This window comes from Tyto alba, unplaced genomic scaffold (genome assembly GCF_018691265.1).
Source record: "Tyto alba isolate M040663 unplaced genomic scaffold, T.alba_DEE_v4.0 Super-Scaffold_2, whole genome shotgun sequence".
NCBI classification, from domain to species: domain Eukaryota; kingdom Metazoa; phylum Chordata; class Aves; order Strigiformes; family Tytonidae; genus Tyto; species Tyto alba.
Window position 1 is genome coordinate 77292210 of NW_024881282.1, and position 23487 is coordinate 77315696.

The window sequence follows — 23487 nt, forward strand, 5'->3', positions numbered from 1 at the left end:
ATTGTTAATTTGGTATCAATACCAGCATAGAAGTAAGATGAACTAGGTTGTAAAGCCTGCGAGGTTGAGACAGTGCCATGATATGCCTAAAATTTCTCATTCTAGAGGTGTTGAAATGCATAGTTTTTTCTCAGCTACTGATACAAGTAATAAACTTCTGAAGAAGATGAAGATGACCTTCATACTCATAGGTCTATTCCAGTTATATCAGCCTACATGTATACAAGTAGATCTGTACCTGGATTATTTCAGTCTGGGATTGGATGTTGGTTGCCTACTGCTCACATATGTGCTGTGAACTGTTCTTCCTGTGCTTTGGTGCAGATGCCATTTCCACCATCGTGTCTAGAAACACAGTTTGAGGATATACTCTCACAGTAGTGAAACTTGAATCATCAGAGGAAATATCCTTTAAGCAGACTTGTCTAGATACAGAAAATTTATTCTTCGCTGCTGTTGAGATGAACACTGAACTGAATTCAGCCCGGTTTGCAATTTGCAAAAAATGAAACAAAGGAGGAGATAGCCAGAGTGCTAGGAGCAGGCTTACTCCGAGGCCGATCAGTTGCAGTTCAAATGAAAATAGTGTGTGAAGCAAAAAAACCCAATCTCAAAACCTTGTTTGTCTACCAATACATTGTATACAAAACTTCACAGAGCAATTTAATCTGGCAGCAGTCTGCCAGGTAAAGTTTCATGTGGTAACTACTCTGTTCTTTCCACTGTAACGAGGAGACTTGCAGGTATGACTGACTGGAGGAGACCAGCAATGCAAATGCTCCAGGAAACAAGGGCTCACCTTCTGTTTATTTCTGTAACTGCTTCCCGCTTACACTAGGTCTTGGGAGAATTTCAGTCTGCACCTGAACAGTGACTATGGCAGCTGAAGATGCCAAAGGCGTGGCTGGGGGGGACTCCTGTTGGTGACAATAAACTACACTTTATGGGTCATGCTGCCTTTTGCTTTGGAGGAAGCAGCAGTGCAATCTCTTTACTGAAGCACAGGGGTCTAGTGTCAGTCGTCTTGCTGACGAGAGTGACATCCACCTATTCCGGCGGGGCAGCACCTCACAGAGCGGCAAACCTTTGCAGCATTTGCCTTCCTCCCATCAGGCCCACAGGAGCTTCCAGGCCTTAAGCTGACCTCCTCCGATGATTTGGGAGAGTGCGGAAAACTCGAGTTCGGCCAGAAACACCGCTGTGACCTCAGCCTTGTACACAAAGCATCGATCTGAAGAAACCCCCGCAGCTCCGGGCCGGCAGGCTGATGCCAAGTGCTGTGGCAGTCTCTGTTGAGGAGACTGGCTACATCACCTCACAGGCTACTGCCAGTGTAACCTCCTGGGAAAGGCGCAACTCCAGGATTTCCTTATTTCTAAACAAATGCCTTTCTCAGGCAACAGCCCGCGGGGCTGCAGGGGTCCCCTCAGCCGTCCCCGCAGTGAGCAGTGCCGAACAGCAGCGGGAAAACCCCAAAACCTAAAGAATTACAGATCAGCTCCCAGCTCGCTAGCGCCTCCAGGACCCGCCGTAAGGCTCCACAGCCCGACCACCCGGATCCCGAAGCACCGTCTCCCCGGGACTCGGCCCCTCAAGCCCGGCCCCGCCCGCCATCGCTCGGGGCGGCCGCCGCCTGCCCTGCCCCCGCCTGGCGGGGCGCTCCCGGCGCTCCCCGCCACACCCGCCGGGGCTGGGGCCGCAGCCCGGCCCCTCATCTACCCGAGCGCCCCGTCCGCGCGCAGCACCTCCCGCCCTCCGACTGCGCACTCAGCCGAGCCCGCCGCCCCCAATCCCTTGAGAACCCGCCCCCACTCCCGCCCGCCGATTGGTCGATCTCGCTGTCTCTCCTGCCCCTCCCCTGCCCATTGGGCGAGGCGGGGCGCCCCCACCTCCCCCCCCCCCCCCCCCCCCCCCCTCCGGTTCTGTCGGTTGAGGCGAGCCGAGAGTAAATAGAAGCAGGAGCCCAAAATGGCGGAGTCGCCGAGTCCTGTTCGTGGCGCGGCGTCAGTCGAGCAGGAGCCGTTCGGCGGCAGGCCGGCCCCGGACGCGAAGGTCTCCCGTGGGTCCCAGCCAGCCGCCAAGAAGATGAAGGGAGCCGATGAGAGGAGTCTGAAGGGCACTAAGCGCGTCAACGGTGAAGGGGGCGGTGGTGGTGGCGGCAACGGCGGGAGCGGCAAGCAGTCGCTGCCGGCGGTCGTGCCGAGCTACAGCAGCCCCGCAGCGTGGGGCTTCCCCGCGCTTCCTTCTGGCCCCTCCGGGAGCGCGGGGGGCTTCGTTTTCCCGGCTCAACTGCCCCGGAAGCTGCTGTCGCCCGCCGTTTTGCTGCCGTCGTCCGCCTCCCCCTCGTCGTCTTACCAGCAGCACCAGCACCGCCACCACCGGCACCGCCTGGCTCTGGCCGCCGAGGCGGGAGGCTGCGGTGGCGGTGGGGCGGCCGGCGCTGGGGGCGGGAGCGCCAAGCCGAAGAGGCCCAAGGAAAAGCGGGACAAGGAGAGGAGGAAGCACGGGGCCCTGCCCATGGTCGCGGCGGTGGGAGATGGCGGCGGGGGCCTGAGCGCGGCGGGGCGGGAGGAGAACGGAGAGGTGAAGCTGCTGCTGCCGAAAGGTGAGGGGCGGGCGCTGTGGCTGTGCGCGGCTGCCCGCAGCCTGAGGGGCGGGCAGGGAGAGCTTGGGAGGCCGGGCGGTGGAGGCTGGAGGAGATCTGGAAGGGTCGGCAAGCCCGGGCCGGGCAGGGTGGGTGTGCTGCTGTACGTGAAGGTGCCCGGAGCCGCTGTAGCTGCCGTGAGGGAGCAGGAAATGGTTGTGATGCTCGGGTCGAGCCGTTAGAATGGCTGCCTGCCCCCGCCCTGCCTCAGCGCGCTGGCCCCGGGACCGGGCCGCTTCGCGGGGGTTGCCCTGCCTGGCCCCCTCCCCTCTGCAGAGCCGGGGCAGCTGCGCTGGGGCTCTGCCTGCTAGACCCTGGAAGGAGACCGCCGGCGTTGTGTAAGTTTGTGGAGAAGGCAGCGGCGGCTTAGTCTGCCGTCAATCCTGTCAAAAAAGGGGGTGTGGAATTAGCGATGGCGTCAGCTAGAAACTGCCAGAGGCCTTAGGTTTTCTTACCTATTAGGGAAATAAGGGTGCCTAGTAATTTACCAGAGATCTGCGAACAAAACTGAATTTCTGACATCGTTGTGGAGGAGAAAAAATGGTGAAAACCACGTTAGAACCACCCCCAAATTTAAAAATTAAATCTGAATGATCTAATTTATTAGGCTTTTAATTTTTACAGGCTAAGTCATAGAGTACTAGAGCACGCAGTTAAAATTTAGATACTTTGAAATTTAATGTAGTCGCCGCTTCAGGTTTGCTTGATTTCCTGAAGATCACTGGGCTAAAATCTTCCAAGAAATGCTCGAGGCCTTCAGGAGAAGGGGAGGAGTGCTGAGTTAGTTTATTAATGGGGCTGGACAAAAATGGCCATACCAGGTAAGGCAGGATATTAGGCTAGATTGTTGCTGACTGTGATCAATGGTAGATGCTTAGGAATTAAAAGACAATACATGAATATATGCAGACAATATAAGAATATATGCTTTTATTTCCACTGTACGCTTTCCCAGGCTCTAGTGACCTTAAATGAGATGTTGATGCTTTTGCGTCTATATTGAAATACAAAGAACTTGAAACATTCACTCCATGACCTAGTTTAAGCAAGTTTCATTTCTTTCAAAGGAAATATAAATTATAGCTGTTATATAGTCTTAAGTTACTTTGCTTATGGTCTATACCTGTACTTACAGGATGAGCCAACCTTGTAGAGAACAGCTATTAATGACAGTATCCCTTTTTGTCGATTGATTATGTTGTCTGGCTGCCTTACTGCATTTTCCACTAATTCCCACTAGTATTTTAGTGTGATTCACTCACCTTTGAGGTTTTTTTTTTTTTTAAATACTACTTCTTTTTGGTCAGCATGTTGCACTTGTCATTTTGTTCTTGGGATCTTGACTGCTGGTGTACAAGTTAGCTTTAAGTATGCAATTTCATTGCTTTCAAGTATTTAATTTGGGGTTTTTTTCTTGGTCCTGACCAAAAGGTGGCTTAGGAAGACTCTTCAGAAATGATACTCAATCCACATTTGATATTGGTGAAGCGTTCTTGTCTTAAAGGATAGCCACAAAGAAACTTACTCAGTATCTTTCTAACTATCTATCTATAGAAATAATAACCAGATTCACTCAGATTTCATCATGTCCTACCAGTGTTAAACAATTGTGTGAATAAAACTCTGAGAATAATGTTACAATAACAGGATGAAATGCTTTTTTCCATATTGGTAAAAGAAATGATGGCACTGATGGTGTCAACGGAGTAATTGTTAACTGAACCCTCCTGGAAGCAGTGATTTGTCTTTAAAGAGGAGATTCTGTACTTTGTATCTGGAAAGGATATTTTCTCAGAACTTACATGCTGACAGGTGCGCGTACTTGGCTTTTTAGTTGCTGTTTGCTCAGAACAGATCTTGTTACCTTTCATTTATTTCTTGAAAACTGAAGTACAGGCAACAAATAACATCTTCCAAGACAAATGATGCCTGTTTGGCATCTGTGTCTCTAGCTTTCTGTTTAGAGGAAGTGGTTTCTATAGCTAAAATTTTGTGGCGTAGTTTCCTATATAAATGAAAAACTTTATATTCATTAAACTGTATATTTTTTTGTGGAGAAGGCTGTAGGAAAGTGAGGGATGCACTGCGTCTTCTGCTGAGAGCAGCCAGCCTTTTTAAAGTGGATCTGTATTTGATTGTAGATCAAAGAACAGGTTTGTGCTGTTAATCCTGTGAATAATTTACTTTTCAGAGAGGGAAGGAGAAATGCAGTTGTGATGCAGGGAGAAAAGAATGAGTGGGGGGGGTCATGCAGAATTCTAAGTACGGAAGAAAACTAAGAGTGATATATTAGGGTGTGAGGGTGCAATAGGCAGAATTTGTACATTAGGATTGCTGGGACTATGGCATAGATGAGAAGGAGATACTGTAGAGACTCTGGTTGCAGCAGTGAGTGAGTGAATTTGAGATACTGATGTGAAAGGAGGAGGAGATAGCATGCAAAAACTGTGTAAGAGGGAGGTGATTCTGATCTTGGTTTGGGGCATAAAGTGTATATATAGGTGCTGTAGAAAAGGCAAGAAGGGTTAGAGGAAGAGTAGAATAGAAGGAGAGTGAAAAATTTAGGCAACCTACAGATAAAACATCAGGGTGAATTTAGAGGATTTGTATAATAAAAAACCAGAGATGCTTGCACACATGGAATAGATGGAGGAAAGTGAGGATAAAATGTGCCCCTTTAGGTGTAATGAGATGAGTTCATAGAAGCTGTCATATGTACAGCTGGTAATACTTTCTAAAAATCAACCTAATGCAGACAAGTGCAGTTGTCTTTTCCTGGAGTCTGCAGTTAGATAACCTTTTTGCTTTTGGTGCTATGGAAAATGAGCAGCCACATGCAATTGACAGCATTGATTGTTCTTCTCTCCTTGCATTCAGAACTGATACACATATTAGTGTTGCACCTGCCAGAAATAAAATTGTGCAGATGAGGAGACTAGAGGTCTGAAGTCTCTGAAAGAGGCAAAATTAACAAAAGATAAGCGGGTAGAACAGGTGGTATTTCCTTGATGGTTTTGAGGCTCTGAAGATGGAAAAACTCCATCCTCCTCTTCACAGCCAAAGTGGAGATGCATTGCATGTGGGTACATGGGATGGAGTAGAATTCCCCATTGAGCTTTGTACTGATAAGCGTGCTAGCATCTATGAATTGGGAGGAGTCATGTTTCTAATCAGTGAGCTGTGTGCATACTCTGCTACGTAGAGCAGTTAGGATGCTAGGAGAAAAAGCTTTACCCTGGTGAGGGAGGGCCTGCACAGGCTGTAGTACTGGAGAAAATGAGGAATCAAGTGAAAGGGTTCGGGGGAAGAATGGCAAAATTTGTCTCGTGGGATTGCTGGGACTGTGGTGTAGACAAGATAATACAGGGAATGATGTAGAGTGAATGAACGCAAGATCCAGATGTGGAAAACTGTCATCGTAGGACTTTCATTAGTACCAATAATGTTTTCCTATTTCTAGTTTAATTACTGTGATGATAAGAGATATTGATATTGAGGAGGAAATTGTGAGGTGTTTTTTTTTTTTTTTTCACTTACCATTCAAAAAAAGCTGATTATAGGACCTGATTCTTGTCCTTTGCTTGCAATAGTGATTACTAGGTAAGAGAGACTAGCTTTGAGGTACCTTTATTTACTAAGTGATAGGACGATATTAAGGTTGGTTATAGCCAAGATGGATGATGTATTTAAAGCTCTTTGAAATTCTTACATTTTCTTCCTTGAATGAGTGTTTATTTACAGATTTCTCTGGTCTTTTAATTCATTGGAAAGACCTTTAACTTAGAGATATAACCAGGCCTTGCACTTGTTTCAATTAAGTGAATGGAGTCGAGTGGACCCTTCGGAGATGATGATCCTGCATGCAGAGAACCTGAAAGAACATTTTGCCTCATGCATGATTTATCTTGCAGATATGAGGATTAGGCTGTTTAAAAGAAGCTTAAATTTCGCTTGTCAAGTACATTCTGATAGTGGAATTAAAAGTTGTGTAACTATTTTCGTTTTAAAACATGGTGTGAGCCTGACGGAAGTGATTGCTGTTCCAGTACATGACTGTACTGATTCAGTTAGTCATTTAGCTGATACTCTGCTCTAGCAGTTCATAGTTGAAACTGTTTTCTTAACGGTGCAAAGCTCAGCTCAGCCACTCCCCACTTCATCAGATGATGCCTGCCCAATGTTTTATGTTTTGAGAATAGACTTGCTGTAAGGTGTGATCCAGATGCATGAGACAGCTTTTCTGTTTATCTTGCTATTTCTGTGTGGAATTTCCCTTTCCCTCCATTTTTTGTCTTCAGTGATGTATTTGCTGATAAGATTACCTTAGTGTGCAAGCAATTAAAAAATGAGACTGGTATTTTAAACTTGCAGATGGGGATTCCCCGTATGAGCAAGAGAGCTGAACATGGTACTGTAGCTCTTGTTTTTACTTAGTTTTTTTGCATCTGGTGGGATGCTCATTTCATAGTCTTGATTTACTGAAATAGATTGAGAAAGTTTTGGATCATATTCTTTTCCCCTTTTTTACAGCTGGGACCATGCATCTTGCTAGTTAGGCTGTCTTTTTTCTTCTGCTAAACATTTCCTTCTGTTTACTTCTATTTCCTTTGCCCTGTTTTTTTTTTTTTTTTTTTTTTTTAACTGTGTGACTTAACTGACTTCTCCTTCCCCCCTGCCAGGTCCTTAAGTTCAGCAGTCATTTTCATGCTTGTGAGGCCTCTTGATCACTCTGGAGAATTCTTTGGTATATTTCTGTTTAGATACCCCACTGTCATCACGATGTGTAAAAAGTGTTGAGGGTTTTAAGTGTGGTATACAAGAGGAAGAGAGACTTCTCTAATTTGGATGTTCAAGACTTATATGCAGTTTAGTTTTGAGAGCTGATGGTGACATTAATGTAAGCATCCAATGTTGAGATTAATTTGGAGCAGTGTATCTTTCTTGTGAGGGACTCTGTCCCCTTTTAAGTTCTATGAAATAACCATGAAGCTTTGCTAGGCAGAACAAAATCTTTCCGTTTCTAAGCTGGAGAACAAACAAAGCCCCTCCTGTACCCCAGAATCCGGCGCTCTAATCTACACAGCAGAAACTTATTCTGGTTGTAGAATAATAAATATTTTTTCTTAGCTGAAACAAGATCAGTAGGCTGAAACATTGAATCCGAAACCTCTTGTAGAAGCCTTGTGTGCAGCTGTCATGTTCACTACTGATTTCTGATGCAACTCCCCAGTGCTTGAGCTTAAACTTGGCTCATTGAGTTCTGCATATAGAAGGTCTCCTTTAGAAGTGCAAAGATTAGAGGAGTTGCAGAGATTAGATTTAAATTTCTTGGAAGTGTTTTGATTCTGAAAGGGGTCTGTCTTCCCATTCACTGGAGGGCTTGGAGGAATTTTCTCACCTGGTAAGGGAATTTCTTTAGTCATATCTTGGATTTTAAGCTTTAGTTATTGAAAGGGATGTCAGCCAGATTTTCCTGGTTATTGGAATGAGAAAGCTATCATGATATTTTTTTTTTGGGTCTCGGAAATATTGTGGGTTTTTTAGTGTTCATTAAGTCAGGAAGCCTGATCACCAGTGTACCTTATATGACTTAACAGTTTTGACACCTGCACTTTTATTAACATAGTGGTGTTAAACGTACTTCATGTATCTGCATAACCAGATAAGCATTGCTTCTTGAGGTTTTATTTTTATGGTTATTTGTAAAAAGGGATGAGAGTGCCAATGGAAGGAACGGTGACTGATGTTGTTGTACTCCCCTCCTCCTCCCCCTTCCCTTCAGTTACAATACTGTTGGTGTTAACCATATTGATGGTGTCCCTTAGCAGTAGTTTGTAAATATTTTGCCTGATGTGCAGTGACAGCCCTTAAATCAAAGGGAGGAGAGAGAGGCAGAGTACTTTGAACATAATCTATGACTGACTGCTAATGTGGGTTACCATCTGGAAAGCTGATGCAAAGCAGCTGCAGCTTTTGGCATCTGTGGAGGCTGTAAAGCTCGCCTCTTTTGGTGTTCAGACAGACTTTCTCGAGCTCCTGCATCAACTTCAGGGTGCGAATTTCACAATGTGACAGCGACCATGTTGCACATAATCCATTACAGAGCATTTCCCACTTGACTACTTCTCTATGCACTTGATTTACCTTTTTGTCTTTAGAAAGCTTGTAATAGAAGCAACAATCTAGTTAATTTTCTGAAATATGAATTGAGTGGTCTTTGAATTTGTGTTCCTTTATTTGCTACTTAGGAAATCACTACAATCATTATGAGAAGGTATCTGTGTAGTTAAAAACCAGAAAACTTTTACTATAGCATTTAGTTGCACATGGCTGTTTAACTTAAAAATATAGTAAAAAAAAAAAAATATTTTATTTATGTACTTAACCCAACATCCAGAAAAAGTAGAAGCTTTTGGATTTGAGGAGGAAGTATGCATTTGAGTAACTTCAGTTATTCATGTGGATTCACCGTAAAGTGAAAACATTCTTCAGATGCCATTTAGGAAGGTGAGGTGCAACACTTCATAATGGAATTATTCCTAACATGCTGCTGTTGCTGAATTTCATTCATGGGTGTACTGTTTCTGTGACATGAGAAGCAAATATGGACTTCATGGTGACACATAGCGTGAACTTGAATGAGACATCTTGAAATCTCTTAATTCCTTGGGTATTGTATTTCTTCCAAGCAGGGATACTTATTCCTACAGAACTCTGTATTTTAGAAAGTATACACATGGCATTGGTTTATTTAGTAGAGTTGTATTCGGTTTGTGTGGCAAGGGTTTTGGTAGCAGGGGGGCTACAGGGATGGCTCCTCTGAGAAGCTGCTAGAAGGTTCCCCCATGTCTGACAGAGCCAATACCAGCTGCTCCAAGACAGACCCGCTGCTGGCCGAGGTCAAGCCCATCAGCAATGGTGGTAGCACCTCTGGGATAACACATTTAAAAGGGGGAAAAAAAAACTGCACAGCAGCAACTGCAGCTGGAGAGAAGAGTGAGAATATGTGAGAGAAACAACTCTGCAGGCACCAAGACCAGTGAAGAAGGAGGAGGAGGAGGTGCTCCAGGTGCTGGAGCAGAGATTCCCGTGAAGACCATGGTGAGGCAGGCTGTGCCCTGCACCCATGGAGGTCCATGGTGGAGCAGATCTCCACCTGCAGCCCATGGAGGACCCCATGCCGGAGCAGTTAGATGCCCCCAAAGGAGGCTGTGACCCCGTGGGAAGCCTGTGTTGGAGCAGGCTCCTGGCAGGACCTGTGGACCCGTGGAGAGAGGAGCCCACGCTGGAGCAGGTTTGCTGGCAGGACTTGTGACCCCATGGGGGGACCCACGCTGGAGCAGTCTGTTCCTGAAGGACTGTACCCCGTGGAAGGGACCCACGCTGGAGCAGTTTGTGAAGAGCTGCAGCCCATGGGAAGGACTCATGTTGGAGAAGCTCATGGAGGACTGTCTCCTGTGGGAGGGATCCCATGCTGGAGCAGGGGAAAAGTGTGAGGAGGAAGGAGTGGCAGAGACAACGTGTGATGAACTGACCACAACCCGCATCCTCTGCCCCCCTGTGCCTCTGAGCAGGGAGGAGGTAGAGAATTCGGGAGTAAAGTGAAGCCCAGGAAGAAGGGAGAGGTGGAGGGGGAGGTGTTTTTAAGATTTTTTTTTTTTTTTTATTTCTTTTTACCCTACTCTGATTTGATTGGTAACAAATGAAAGTAATTTTTTGCCCCAAGTCGAGTCTGTTGTGCCTGTGATCATAACTGGTGGGTGATCTCTCCCCGTCCTTCTCTCAACCCACGAGTCTTTTGTTCTGTTTTCTCTCCCCTGCCCAGCTGAGGAGGGGAATGATAGAGCAGCTTTGGTGGGCACCTGGCATCCAGCCAGGATCAACCACCACAAGAGTGAGAAAGAATTCTATAATAATAGAGCCTTTTTTTCTTCAGGCAGTAGATCTTGAAAGCTAAGGAATGAGCCTAACTCTTATTGGACCTTCAATAGCTGATTCCTACTGTGCTTGGAATGTTTGTTTTTTTTTTTTTTTTTAAACCCTAGTTAGGGGGTATTTACAAACTTTGTTTAGTCTGTGACCAGTTATTTCCTCAGCAGTGTAGTTCTGCTGTCAAAAGTACATTTTTGATAGGGGAAAAACTTCACGAAAAGGTACAAGGTTCTTCCATTTTTAACTTGAGATACAAATTACTTCAAACTTTTGGCTTTTAGTTTTAGTGTATTCAGAGGTATGTAAAGAAACAGGAAGTCTGTGTGTGTTCATGAAGAGCGTGTAGTACAATGACCAATGATGATAAGGCTGTAAGGGTTACTGTGTTACTAGAATGTTTGTATGTATGAGAAGTTTGTATGTACTAATTACTGTGTTTTAGTTATAATTGTCCCTAATGCAGTTGTTTAAAAAAAACCAATGAACAGTAGAAAATACAGATTAATGTGGAGGGACCTGAATATATCATTTACTCTTTGGAGCTAGTCCCTATAATTCATCAAATGAACAATAAGATAATGTTTTGAGGACCACAGACTTCTCTGAGTGTTGAATGTCACAAGGAAGTTACTGCAGCAGTAGTAAGCATTGGGCTAAGGAGAAATATCGGCTGTCACGAGACAATATAGTGAGTAGGAACAGATATATCAGTCATCCAGCTTTGTTCTGGCCAAGTTGAGAGCTAGTGCATTGCTTAGGGTTTAGGACGATTTTAAGGATTTTGGTACAAGTGATGTGCTGATAAAGCAGGAAGTGTTAATTTAAATCTGTAGTAGAGAAACCGGTATTTTCCCAGAGAGACTTCTTTCACTTAATTTTTTTGTTGGTATTTTATATGGCTCTGAAGTCACTTCAGATGTGATTCATGGTGTCATGACTGGCTTTTTCTTCAGTGGGAAGAACTGGGATACCACCTCTTGGGATTTGGTATTTTCTCCCTTATCAAAGTACATGACAGGAATTTTTTTGTGTCTCTTTCGATCCAATAATAAATAAATAAATCATCCACAGAAAACCTCCCAACAAACAGATGAAATGTTAGACAAAACCTCATACTCAGTACCTGACTTATCTTTGATTATCCCTTACCAGAACAACTTTGTTAAAAGTGTGCAAATAGCTTAGTTTAAATAAAATTGAAGTTTATATTGCTGGAATGCTATTTTTTAATATCTACTAAAATGGAAAAATAGTAATTGAAATGTAAATATGCTTAGGTGGCTTCACATAAAAATATTGTATAATGTTGATGAATTTTGAAAGGTTTATTAGAAATATTTTTGTGATTTCCTGCAGAACATAGGCTGTGTCAATGCCTTTTTTAAATTAACCTTCTATTTAGACTGGGGCTTCTTTTAAACAGCCCACCCCACTCCTCACCCAAAAAAAACCAAACCCCAACCCCCTGACCCAAACACACATGCACCAAAACAGAACACCCACACCCTTGTGAAAAAAGTTCCAGTAATGGTCCACAACTATTTGGTAAGTTGTTCCTATGACTAACTTGTGCCTTTGTTTATGAAAAAAAAAAAAAAAAAAGGAACTGTAATATCATTTATGGACTAGGTATGTCAGACCTTGGCTTCTAGTCACTGGTACACCTATATATGTTGTTTTTTTGGAATGAAGACCTTTAATTAAAAACTTGTCTTCCCTGTTTGAGTCAAATTGCCCCTTCACCTTACTTTGAACTTAAATTATCTTCTTATTTGCGTATGCAACTTACATTTGTTAATTGCTTTTCTGAAGCTTCAGTTTTTCATCACTGAAAATTTGAAACTATTCCAGTCACAGTTGCAGTGCTGTGACATACAGAGGTAATAGCTGTTGGTACTTGATCTCTTGTCCTGATCACTGACCGTTTGGGTTACATTATTTCCCTGGATGTCATCCTGTTTCCTCAGCAGCTCAAGAAGGCAGCCTAAGCTGCCTGTGTTTTTAATTAATTTGTTAGGGGTAGTATTGGTGACAGTTAATTGCAGAACTTTCCGTGGATGTGGAAAGATTGGTATAAACATCTCTCTACCTTTTAATACCTTGAGATGCTATTGCCCTACAAATGCAGTGGAGACTTAAGGTTTTGGATCAGTAGTAGATGTTACTGGTAAACCTCAAAAAAGCTGTAGAAGAGTGTTCCAGGTTTTTGTAGCTTGTTCAGCAGAACAAGTTTTGTCATATTTTCCCTTGCCAACTTCGATTACTGGTTGTTTATTCTATGACATGTAGATTATAAATTGTTTAATGTTGGAGGCATTAATTTTAAAGCAGGATTTTAGTGAAGAATTTTCATGTTTCTTGGTTGAGAATGTAAGATTTGGACTGAAATTACAGATAGCTGGAGAGGATTGATTCCTTACATTAGAGAATACACTCAGAGAGATACTGGTCTATGACATTTTGATAAGTTCCAAAGAGCTCTAGCCTGGATTGAACTGTATCAGCTTTATTGGGCAGCATCATATGGTGGCCGCAGTTAGGATGGAGACTGTTCTTGGAGAATTGCACTTGCCCTTCCTTGTTAGATATCTGTGCCGTAGTTAATTTCAATCACACTTATTGACTATAATGACTACAGGATCCTCCTGAATTTACTGACTTTGCAAAGCCAGCATAGCGAAGTTGCAGTAGATTTTGTGATAAGCTCAATCTTAAAATGATTTGATTAATTTTTATCTCTGCATCCCATTGAAAGCTGTGAAACGGAATATATGTGACTGGGGCAAATGGTGTGCAGAATTTTGTTTCAGAATTGTGTTTGAGTTCTGCCAGCCAGACTCAAAAATACTTATTTTTTACTTATAAACTGAAGACATTTGAACTGAGAATTAAGACCAAGTGTTAATCCATGGGATGACTCTCATTTCAACATAGATTTTAAAAATTACATTATGTTTTGTCATTATTTCAATATTTATGCTTTTTTAAGAACTCCTTTTAAGGAGCCATTTATTCTCTGGGCTTTAAGGGAGGAAACATGGGAACTTGAATATTGAAATTAGGTTTCTCAACTGTTCTTGTCTCAGACGGTATACTGGTTTTGTTACAGTACTGTGATTTCTAAAAGGAAATAGTTGAGTTTAATTTATTTCAAACCTTCCTCAACTGTGTTTACATTGTATTTGCAATTGCTTCAGGTATAATTTGCTTGTGGCTGTTGCTGGAGGAAGTCATGGGATACTTCCATGGTTTCTTTTGTCTGGACCATTTCACTATTGACTCTGCTAATTGCTTTCTAGATGTAAAAATAAACTAGATGCTCTTTAAAAGCTTTCAGCTGCTTCTCTGACCTTACTTATGTGTTGCTTCTGATAAAATGGGAAGATTCATTGGCCTGTGATGCTATTCATGAGCCTGCAATAAAGGATTCTTTCAGGCTTTCTCTTGTCCTCTTTTAACAAGGCTCAGCATTTGTATAGGCTCTTCAATCTTTGTTTGATTTGTAAGTGATAGCAGAAGTCAAGTGTGCCTCTTAACATTTGCATACTGTTGAGATAAAATCTGGGTCTTCCTATGATAATTATAATCCTGGCTGAGTTGAACATTCAGTGAAGGTTACAAATCAAGCCTGGTGTTACTGCCTACTTGGTGAGTCTGCTTTCAGTGTTAAACTCATGTTGAATAATTTATTTCCTACTTCATACTCAAGTTGCAGGGGGTTTACAAGTTGGGGATTTCTTTTGGGGGAGAAGCGGGCTGGAGAGGAAGATTCATGTCTATTTAACCTATTCCTAGAAAGCACAGGTTTGTGTGGCTTAAGAAAACTTGTATGGATTCCATGGTCTACTATACAGATGAATCTGCTTTGTCATCCCTTCTCATTGAACCATTAGAAGGCTGTTCTTGGATGTGATTGTCCCTTAGAACTAAGACTTCCAGATCGTTTTAAGCACAGCTACTTTATTCCTTTTTATTTTTCTCCCAGTGTAATTTCTATTCTCTCCCCACTGTTGATCTATGGATAGACAACAGACATCTCAATTGACATATCTTTGTGTTTTTATTTTATTTCTTACTCTCTTCCCAAAATACGTTCTTCATCCTAACAACTGCTAGTGTTCAAGTTCTCTAGCCTTGCTAGAAGACTCCTAAAAGGAAGGATATCAATGCTGTGGAGTCATTGTTACAGTATTTGCTTATGTGGATTACCGTCAACCCTTTGCACCTTTCGTTTAACTGTTAACATGCTTCCTAGTCTTGTTATGGGACACTATATTGCCTTCTAGAATTGAGAACTTCCTTTGATTTGGTTCCAAGCAATATTTCTGATATGTTAGTAGCGAAGATACCCGTTGCTTCTATTTTATGTGAATGCTTGAGGAAAAGTAATTGGATTTCTCTTTATTTCACATGGGGTTGGATTTCTCTTTACTTCACATGGGGTTTATAATGCAGGTACCATAAAACATCAGGATTGTTTCTCAGCTGTATTATTGAGAAAGCATTCTGAAACCTAACATGTAGAAGCTTGAAATCAGATTTCCCTGTGGAGGTTAAAAAGCCCAGTAAACCCTTAGACCAGGTACTCTGTTTCAGGCCAAGAAACTAGTCATGAAGTGCTGGCTGCAGTACATCTAACCCTAGTAAAATCTGACTTCTCCAAATGGTTGGCCTCAGAAGTAAATCTAAACTTCAGCTTGAAAAGATTACTCCTTGAAATTATAAATTCCTCTGGGTCTAGTATTTTTCATGTACAAAGCATGCCTAAAAGCTCTGCTTTTGTATGACAACAATTTAAAAACCTGGAGTGACTTGACAAGGAAGTCAATGAATAATGAGACTGCTCAGGTAAGCTATTGCTGATTGTAGGTAAGCAAGGGAAGCACCAGTGCATTATATTTGCTGTGCAAATACAGCACACTTCATGTGTTTATTATTTACATTTTACTGCTATTAATGCATTAGTGTAGCCTGTGAACTTAATGTAAAAGATTTTGCAGCTGACAAAGTAAGTGTTCATTCCAAGCTACTTGCAAAAACCTTTAAGTTTAGACTATGTGAAGATAGTTATCTGAGGCTTCTAGTGTATATACCCAGGAAAATAAAAACCATACTTCCCCCCCCCCCCCGCCATTTCTTAGCTAATGTGTGTAATTTGAATTTCAATAAATAAAGAGCTGACTACATAGAGAAAATAAAGGGAGTAGAAGTAAGCAAAAGTTGTTAACTGTATACATTTACCATGTTGAGTTGTTGCATACAGTTCTAACATAATAGAAACAAAACTTGACTGAGTTAAATAAGATTATGCTGGATTATGCAACAGATAAATATTAGCTTTGCATATTATAAGTACTGGGGTTTCCTTGTAACTCCTCCTGTCCTCTTAATAGAGCTTTTTATGAGTAATGTGAAATGTGCATGAGGCAACTAGTTTTCCATTCCTACTTAATCGTAAAATATTTGCATTTCAGCTCAAATTAAAGACAAAATTAAAGAAAGGGAAAAGAAGCAGAAGGAGAAGAAGAAGCACAAAATAATGAATGAAATGAAGAAAGAAAATGGAGAGGTCAAATTATTGCAGAAAGGTACGTTTAACCTATGTAGTGGTATTTCATTTTAGTGCTTGAAAATCTTTATGATTGGATTGGATATTGAGTTTTTATATGATGTTTTGTGTTTAACTTAAATTCCATTTTCCTTGATTAGTTTGTACAAAAGTTGAAAAGTAAAACTTAACCATTCATTTTTTTGTCATCTGTGTTAGGTACTAGAGATTAAAAATATACCTATCACTGCAATGTTGCCTATACAGTAGTAGTAAAGAGCGGTACTTCAAGGAATAATGTTGGTGACACCTGTATCTTCTCTGCAGTTACTGAAGAAGGTTAGCATTTTATATATTGTGGAGAAGAAAAATGAATCCATGTCACATTTTATATCTAACATTAAATGCATAAAGCTGAATAACTAAGGGGCTATAATTTGTCAACTTTGTCAAATATTAAAAAATTATGTGTAACAGACAGACTTAATTTTTGTAGAATCATAGGATGGTTTGGGTTGGAAGGGACCTTAAAGATCACCTAGTTCCAACCCCCCTTCCATGGCAGGGACACCTTCCACTAGACCAGGCTGCTCAAAGCCCCGTCCAACCTGGCCTTGAACCCTTCCAGGGAGGGGGCAGCCACAGCTGCTCTGGGCAACCTGGGCCAGCGCCTCACCACTCTCACAGTAAGGAAATTCTTCCCCGGGTGTAATCTGAATCTACCCTCTTTCAGTTTAAAACCATTACCCTCTGTCCTATCACTACATTCCCTGATAGAGAGTTCCTCCCCACCTTTCCCGTAGACCCCTTTAAATACTAGAAGGCCACTGTAAGGTCTCCCTGAAGCCTTCTTTCCTCTAGGCTGCATAATCCAACTCTCTTAGCCTGTCCTCATAGGGGAGATGCTCCAGCCCTCTGATCATCTTCGTGGCCCTCCTCTGGAGTTGCTTGAGCAGGTCCATGTCCTTCTTATACTGGGAGGCCCAGAGCTGGACACAGTACTCCAGGTGGGGTATTGTGAGAGCATAGGGAGAGAATCCCCTCCCTCAACCTACTGACCACACTTTTCTTGATGCAGCCCAGGACACAGTTGGCTTTCTGGGCTGTGAGTGCACATTACTGGCTTGTATTCAGTCTTCCATACACTGACATCCCCAAGTCCTTCTCCACAGGGCTGCTTTCAATTCACTCATCGCCCAGCCTTTGTGCTTGGGATTGCTTTGACCCATGTGCAGGACCTTGCACTTGGCCTTGTTGAACTTCATGAGGTTTTCATGGGCCCAGCTCTCAAGCTTGTACAGGTCCCTCTGGATGGCATCCCTGCCCCCCAGCATGTTGACTGCACCACACAGCTTGGTGTCGTCAGCAAAGTTGCTGAGGGTGCACTTAGTCCCACTGTCCATGTCTCCAACGAAGATGTTAAACAGCACTGGTCCCAATACCAACCCCTGAGGAATGCTACTCATCACTGCTCTCCACTTGGACTTTGAGCTGTTGATTGCAACTCTCTGGGTGTGACCATTCAGCCAATTCCTTATCTGCAGAGTGGTCTATCCATCAAATCCATGTCTCCAGTTTAGAGACAAGGATGTTGTGTGTGACAGTGTCAAATGCTTTGCACAAGTCCAGGTAGATAAAGGCAGTTGCTCTTCTCTTATCCACCAGCACTGTAACCCCGTTGTAGAAGGCCACCAGATTTGTCAGGCATGATTTACCCTTAGTGAAGCCATGTTGGTTGTCACCATTCACCTTATTTTCCACGTGCCCTAGCATTGTTTCCAGGAGGATCTGCTCCATGGTCTTGCTGGACACAGAGGTGAGACTGACTGGCCTGTAGTTCTCTGGGTCTTCTTTATTTCCTTTTTAAAAATGGGGGTTATGTTTCCCCTTTTCTAGTCAGTGGGAACTTCACCAGACTGCCATGACTTCTCAAATATGTTGGAGAGTGGCTTAGCCACTTCATCCACCAGTTCCCTCAGGACCTGTGGGTGCATCTCATCAGGTCCCATGACCTGTGCATCTTCAGGTTCCTTAGAAGATCTTGAGCATGATCTCTTCCTACAGTAGGTGGTTCTTCATTTTTTCCAGTCTCTGCCTTTGCCTTCTGCATCTTGGGTGATGTGGCTGGGGCACTTGCCAGTGAAGACTGAGGCAAAAAAATTGTTGAGTACCTCAGCCTCCTCCATATCCTTGGTAATCAGGTCTGCAGTTTCCTTCTGGAGAGGGTCCATGTTTTCCCTAGTCTTCTTTTTATAACCAACATACCTATAGGAGCTTTTCTTGTTGCCCTTGATGTCCCTGGCCAGATTTAACTCTATCAGGACTTTGACCTTCCTAACCTGATCCCTAGCAGCTCGGACAGTTTCTGTGTATTCCTCCCTGGCCACCTGTCCTTGCTTCCATCCTCTGTAGATTTCCTTTTTGTGTTTGAGTTTGTCTAGGAGCTCCTTGTTCATCTGTGCAGGCCTCCTTGCATTTTTGCTTGACTTCCTCTTAAATCACTCCTGAGCTTGGAAGAGGTGATCCTTGAATATGAACCAGCTTTCTAGGGCCCCTCTTCCCTCCCAGGCTTTATCCCATGCTATTCTACAGAGCAAATCCCTGAGGACGCCAGAGTCTGCTCTCCTGAAGTCCAGGGTAGTGAGCTTCTTGTGTGACATTCTCGCTGCCCTAAGGATCTCGAACTCCACCGTTTCATGGTCACTGCAGCCAAGGCTACCCTTGAGCTTCACACTCCCCAACAGCCTCTCCTTGTGCTGCACAACTGCTGCACAAATGGCCAGGCCCTCCCCTGCCATGCCCTGTTTGCCTGCTCTGTTCCCAGTGCTCCTGGGGGCTGGTGCTCCCTGGGGCTGTCTGTTGTGGGAGCAGGAGATGGCCGCCGTTACTCCTGTCACTGACTGAGCCTTGTTGGCTGCTCTCTCTCGTGAGAGGTGCTGGCTCCTGGTGGGTCTCAGTGCTCCCCTGGGGTTTCCTTGGCTCAGGAAACCTCCCCTTGCATGCTGTGATGCCCTCCTCTGCTGTGGAATGTGCCTGCACCGGAGCTGATTTCTTCAACTTCATTTACTATAATGGCATGTAATTAAGATCATATTCTTACACTTGCTTGTACATCCACTGAAGCTTAGAGTTGTATAGTAGTTGAAGTTGGAAGGGACCTAATCCAATGTTGATGCTTGAAGTACAGGCAACTAGAGCAGGGTGTCCAGGACCGTGTGGAGGCTCCGCAATCTCTCTGGACAACCAGTATCAGTATTTGACCACTCTTGCAGTAAGAAAATGTTTAAAAGGAATTTATTTTACTTTGGTGACAGGACCAAGCGGTAAGGGCACAAATTGGCTCCCTCTGAGAGTAGTCCTGCATCTGGGGAAGAATAACCCTAAGCACTGATACGTGCTGGGGGCTGACCAGCTGGGAAGCAGCTTTGCTGAGAAGGACTGTGAGGTTCTGGCAGACAGCATGTTGACCATGAGCCTGCAGTGCACCTTCATAGCAAAAAAAGGGCTGCACTAGGAAGAGCGTTGTCAGCAGGTGGAGGGAGATCACCCTCCTCCTCTATTCAACACTGCTGGGGCCGCATCCGGAGTACTGTGTCCAGTTCTGGGCTCTTCAGTACAAGAAGGATACAGATTTACTGGAGTGAGTCTATCACAGCCAAATACGGTGAAAGAACTGGGACACATAGTAGGGTCTATTGCGACAGGAGAAGGGGTAATAAGTTTTAAACTAAAAGAGGTCAGATTTAGACGAGAAGGAAGCAATTTTTTACGATGAGGGTGATGAAACACTGGAACAGGTTGCCCACAGGGGTAGTAGATGCCCTGTCCATGGAAACATTCAAGGCCAGGTTGGACAGGGCTCTGAGCAGCCTGATCTAGTGGAAGGTGTCCCCGCTTATTGGAGGGGAGTTGGACTAGATGACCTCGAAAGGTCCCTTCCAACCCAAGCCATTCTATCATTCTATTCTATGATCTTTCCGATGAGGAAAGGCTGAGACAGCTGGCTCTGGTCAACCTGGAGAAGAGGAGTTTCAGGGGTGATCTCATCAATATGTATAAACATCTGGTGGAAGGGAAGGAAGAAGATGGAACCAGACTCTTCTCAGCAGTGATCAGTGACAAGACAGGAGTCAGTGGGCACAAATTAAAACATGTGACATTCTGTCTCAATGTAAGAAGAAACCTTTCTTACTGTGAGGGTGGCTGAATACTGGCACACAGAGGTTGTAAAACCTGACTGGACACAGTCCTGGGCAGCCTGCTCTAGGTGACTGAGCAGAGGAATTAGACTAAATGGTATCAAGACATCCCTTTCAACCTCAGTGCTTCTGAGTCTGGCTACATTTTTATACATGCTCATCAGGTATTTGTACACACTGATAAAATTTTTATTTCCTGCCCCCCCCCGCACCGCTTTCTTTTCTCCATGCTGAACAATTCACTGCTCTCACTCTCTTTGTGTGAGTGATGCTCTGCTCCCTTAGTCATTTTTGGGTCCCTTTGCTAGATTTGCTCCAGTATGTCCATGTCTGTCATAATGAAACTGCTGAACACAAGGTATCAGTGTCTGGGTTACTCCACTAGCGACTGTCCTCCAGCTGAACGCTGTGCTGACCACAACCCTTTGAGCACGGCAGTTAAGCCAGTTCTTGATCCTCTTCACTCTTCACTTACCTAGGTTATGCTGCATCAGTTTTTCTGTGAGGATGTTGCTTATTGAAGTAGACCAATTTATTTTTTTTATCTGCTATTTCCAGACTCTGCTTTTGAAGTTTGGAAGACATTCCTGATATATTTTTCTGCTATCTTATCTGTTGTAGGATTTCATTTACAAACAAAAAACTGAAACCCCAAAAACTTAACATTATCTTCAGAATGTTCATAAGAGATCAGAAGCGTGGAACCCTGTAATTACTACATCACATATTATACTCTAGGCACAGCTCCAAATAACTGCATTAGCAACTCTGACAGCCTAAAACCTGTGTTGATCAGATCTCAAGATATCAGCTTAGACCACGAGGAATGTGTAAGCTCGTGACTTCCTGTGGAAAGAACAAATGTGGCTTGTCTCCACTGAGCATGTAAGGAAGTTGGTGGTTGAGATACTGGGTAACACTTAACTGCCTCAACAATGGGGTTCTGCAGGTTTTGTTGGTGTACCAGCCTTTTTTTATCCTGTGTCCTATTTCTCTTGCCGTTCAGCAAATGAGGTAGAAGCTGCAAAAACAGTAAGTCTTGTTACACAGAGCTAATAAATGATATCTAATGGGGATATTTGGCCTCAAATTGTGCTTTATTTTCAAGTTAATATAAAAAAGCATATGCACAGGGGCTGTGTTAGAACACCTCTGCTGTTCTGAGCTAGTTCAGTAGCAGGATAGGTTATTCTCACAGACAGCGCTACAACTGCATTAGGTGCCTTATCCCTATTTCATAGATCTGATATGTTATCAGTCAAGTATCCTGTTTTAGGTTTTCTTTAAGATGTTGTCAGGAAGTGTTTTGTAAAGTCTATGTTTTGGTTTGCCAGGATCCTGTAAAATTGACTCCTTTTTCAAGGAAAGGGAGTGTGTGTCAGGCGAGCAGTTTAGAGCAGTCATCCTCTTCACTGGGTTTGTATCCTGTTCAGAACAGCAGCTCTGGATGTCTTGTGTGGGCCTCCAAAATCTGACTGGATGTGCTTGTATGTGCCGTGAAGTTTGTATAACATTCCGGATTCCTTCTGCTGAACTGGCTTTATGTATGGGAAGCTGAGGGCAAAAGCAAAAGTGCTTTAAGATGCAACTTCTTATATGTATCAGTTGTCAGTGCCTTTGTGACCTTCTCCAACATTAATAAGTTTTCATCTAAAGATACGTTCTTCCTGTGGAGCAAAAGTTAAGTTCCAAGCCCTTTTATTCTGAGCTCCGAATTCACCATATGGGTTTAGGAACAGAGATTGGGAACTAGTCTACTTTCCTTTTCTTTGGGTTTTTTGGTTTTGTGGTTGGTTGGGTTTTTTTTTGTGTGTGTGTGTCTGTGTGTGTTAAGAGACTACAGTGCTGGTCTCCAAAGACAGCTTATTTCTTTCTTCCAGTCATTAAATATATATCTTCTTGTAAAATGTTACTCTGACCATCTGCTGAATGCTTTTTGTCTTATGTTGAGAATATTGTTAGTGCTTTGGGTTTTGTCTTTTTTTTTTTTTTTTCTTCTGTTTGTGATTCAGTTTCAGTGAGGGGGCGGAGGTGATAACCTGCCTGACTTTAGACAGTTAAACTAGCTGTCCAATGTAAAAGGCAGCTAGTTGAAGAACTCAGTACCGAGGAACTGATGCCTTTTGAAGGAAAATTGGTGCAAAAGCCTGATTTAGGTGCTTTGAGCTGAATATGGAAAAGTTTGCTTATATTAGGAAGCTTAGGGATGTAAGCGGTTCATCTGCCTAAACTTGGGTTGCCATTCTGTTGAAAGCAATGATAAAATTTGCCTGTGTTGGAGAAGGGCAAATCTTAAAAAGGGTATTTCTGCAGTACCTGAGGCTGCTAGAGGAAATGTGTTTGGTTCTTTTGGAGTGCCTGATGGCTTTTCTTATGCATCTTGAATGAAAAGGCTTTTTGTCATTCTTTTGCGCTTGCAGATGTATTCTCTGTAAAATAAGGCTATATAATTCCCCTTTTTTCTCTCAATCTGTTGCATGGAAGGAAGAGCTTAGTTTTGGGGAAAAAAGGCTTCTTGGCACATGTATATTGTTAAAATTTCAGGACATATAAGTGATTTAAACTTGCTTTTCAAAGATCTACATAATGAAAAAGTTACCTTTTAAAAATTGAAAGTTTTATACAAAAAAAATGCATACCAATCTGACACAGCTGAGGGTTACTGAAGGTTCTGCAAAAAGAAAAATATCTAATAGGCTTATTTGTAAACAGTCCCATTTATGTTTTCCCTTAAAAAAAAAAAGTCAGCCCTATTTTTCTAATTATATATATCAGAGCACAGCTATTTCTAAAAATGCAGTAGGAGAAATTCTTAGTGTGTGTTTCTGCAAGATTAAATGCATTGGGTTTATGGAATGCCTAAACACAGGGAAAATGGAAGAATTACCATCTTTATTGTGCTCATATGAACATCTGTAAGTACAAAACTTTTTTTTTAATTATTCTGGGAGAGATTACATTTCTTTTAACTGTACATATTACAAACCTTTTAAATTTTGTATAGATGAATTAGCACAGAAGTAATTATGAAATTGGCATATTTAAGATGAGACCTACCTCTACTCCATGCTTTTTACCATCCACTCTATTTTGTCTTTGTGTGACTTTAGGGAAAATGTTGAAGGATTTGTACGCAATATGCTTTAGTTGGTATGACATTGAGG

General features: G+C 42.9%; 1 protein-coding gene across 2 annotated transcripts in view; it reads left to right on the forward strand.

Annotated features, from left to right (window-relative positions):
- The first annotated feature begins 1922 nt into the window (after positions 1-1922).
- The window catches only part of RSBN1L (round spermatid basic protein 1 like), a 65831-nt gene continuing 44266 nt past the window's right edge, over positions 1923-23487 (forward strand). For both annotated transcript variants that reach the window (XM_042792016.1, XM_042792017.1), the window contains exons 1-2: positions 1923-2605; positions 16051-16164. In XM_042792016.1, the coding sequence (XP_042647950.1) occupies positions 1969-2605; positions 16051-16164 (751 nt within the window). In that variant the 5' untranslated portion in view covers positions 1923-1968. The remainder of the gene's footprint in view (positions 2606-16050; positions 16165-23487) is intronic.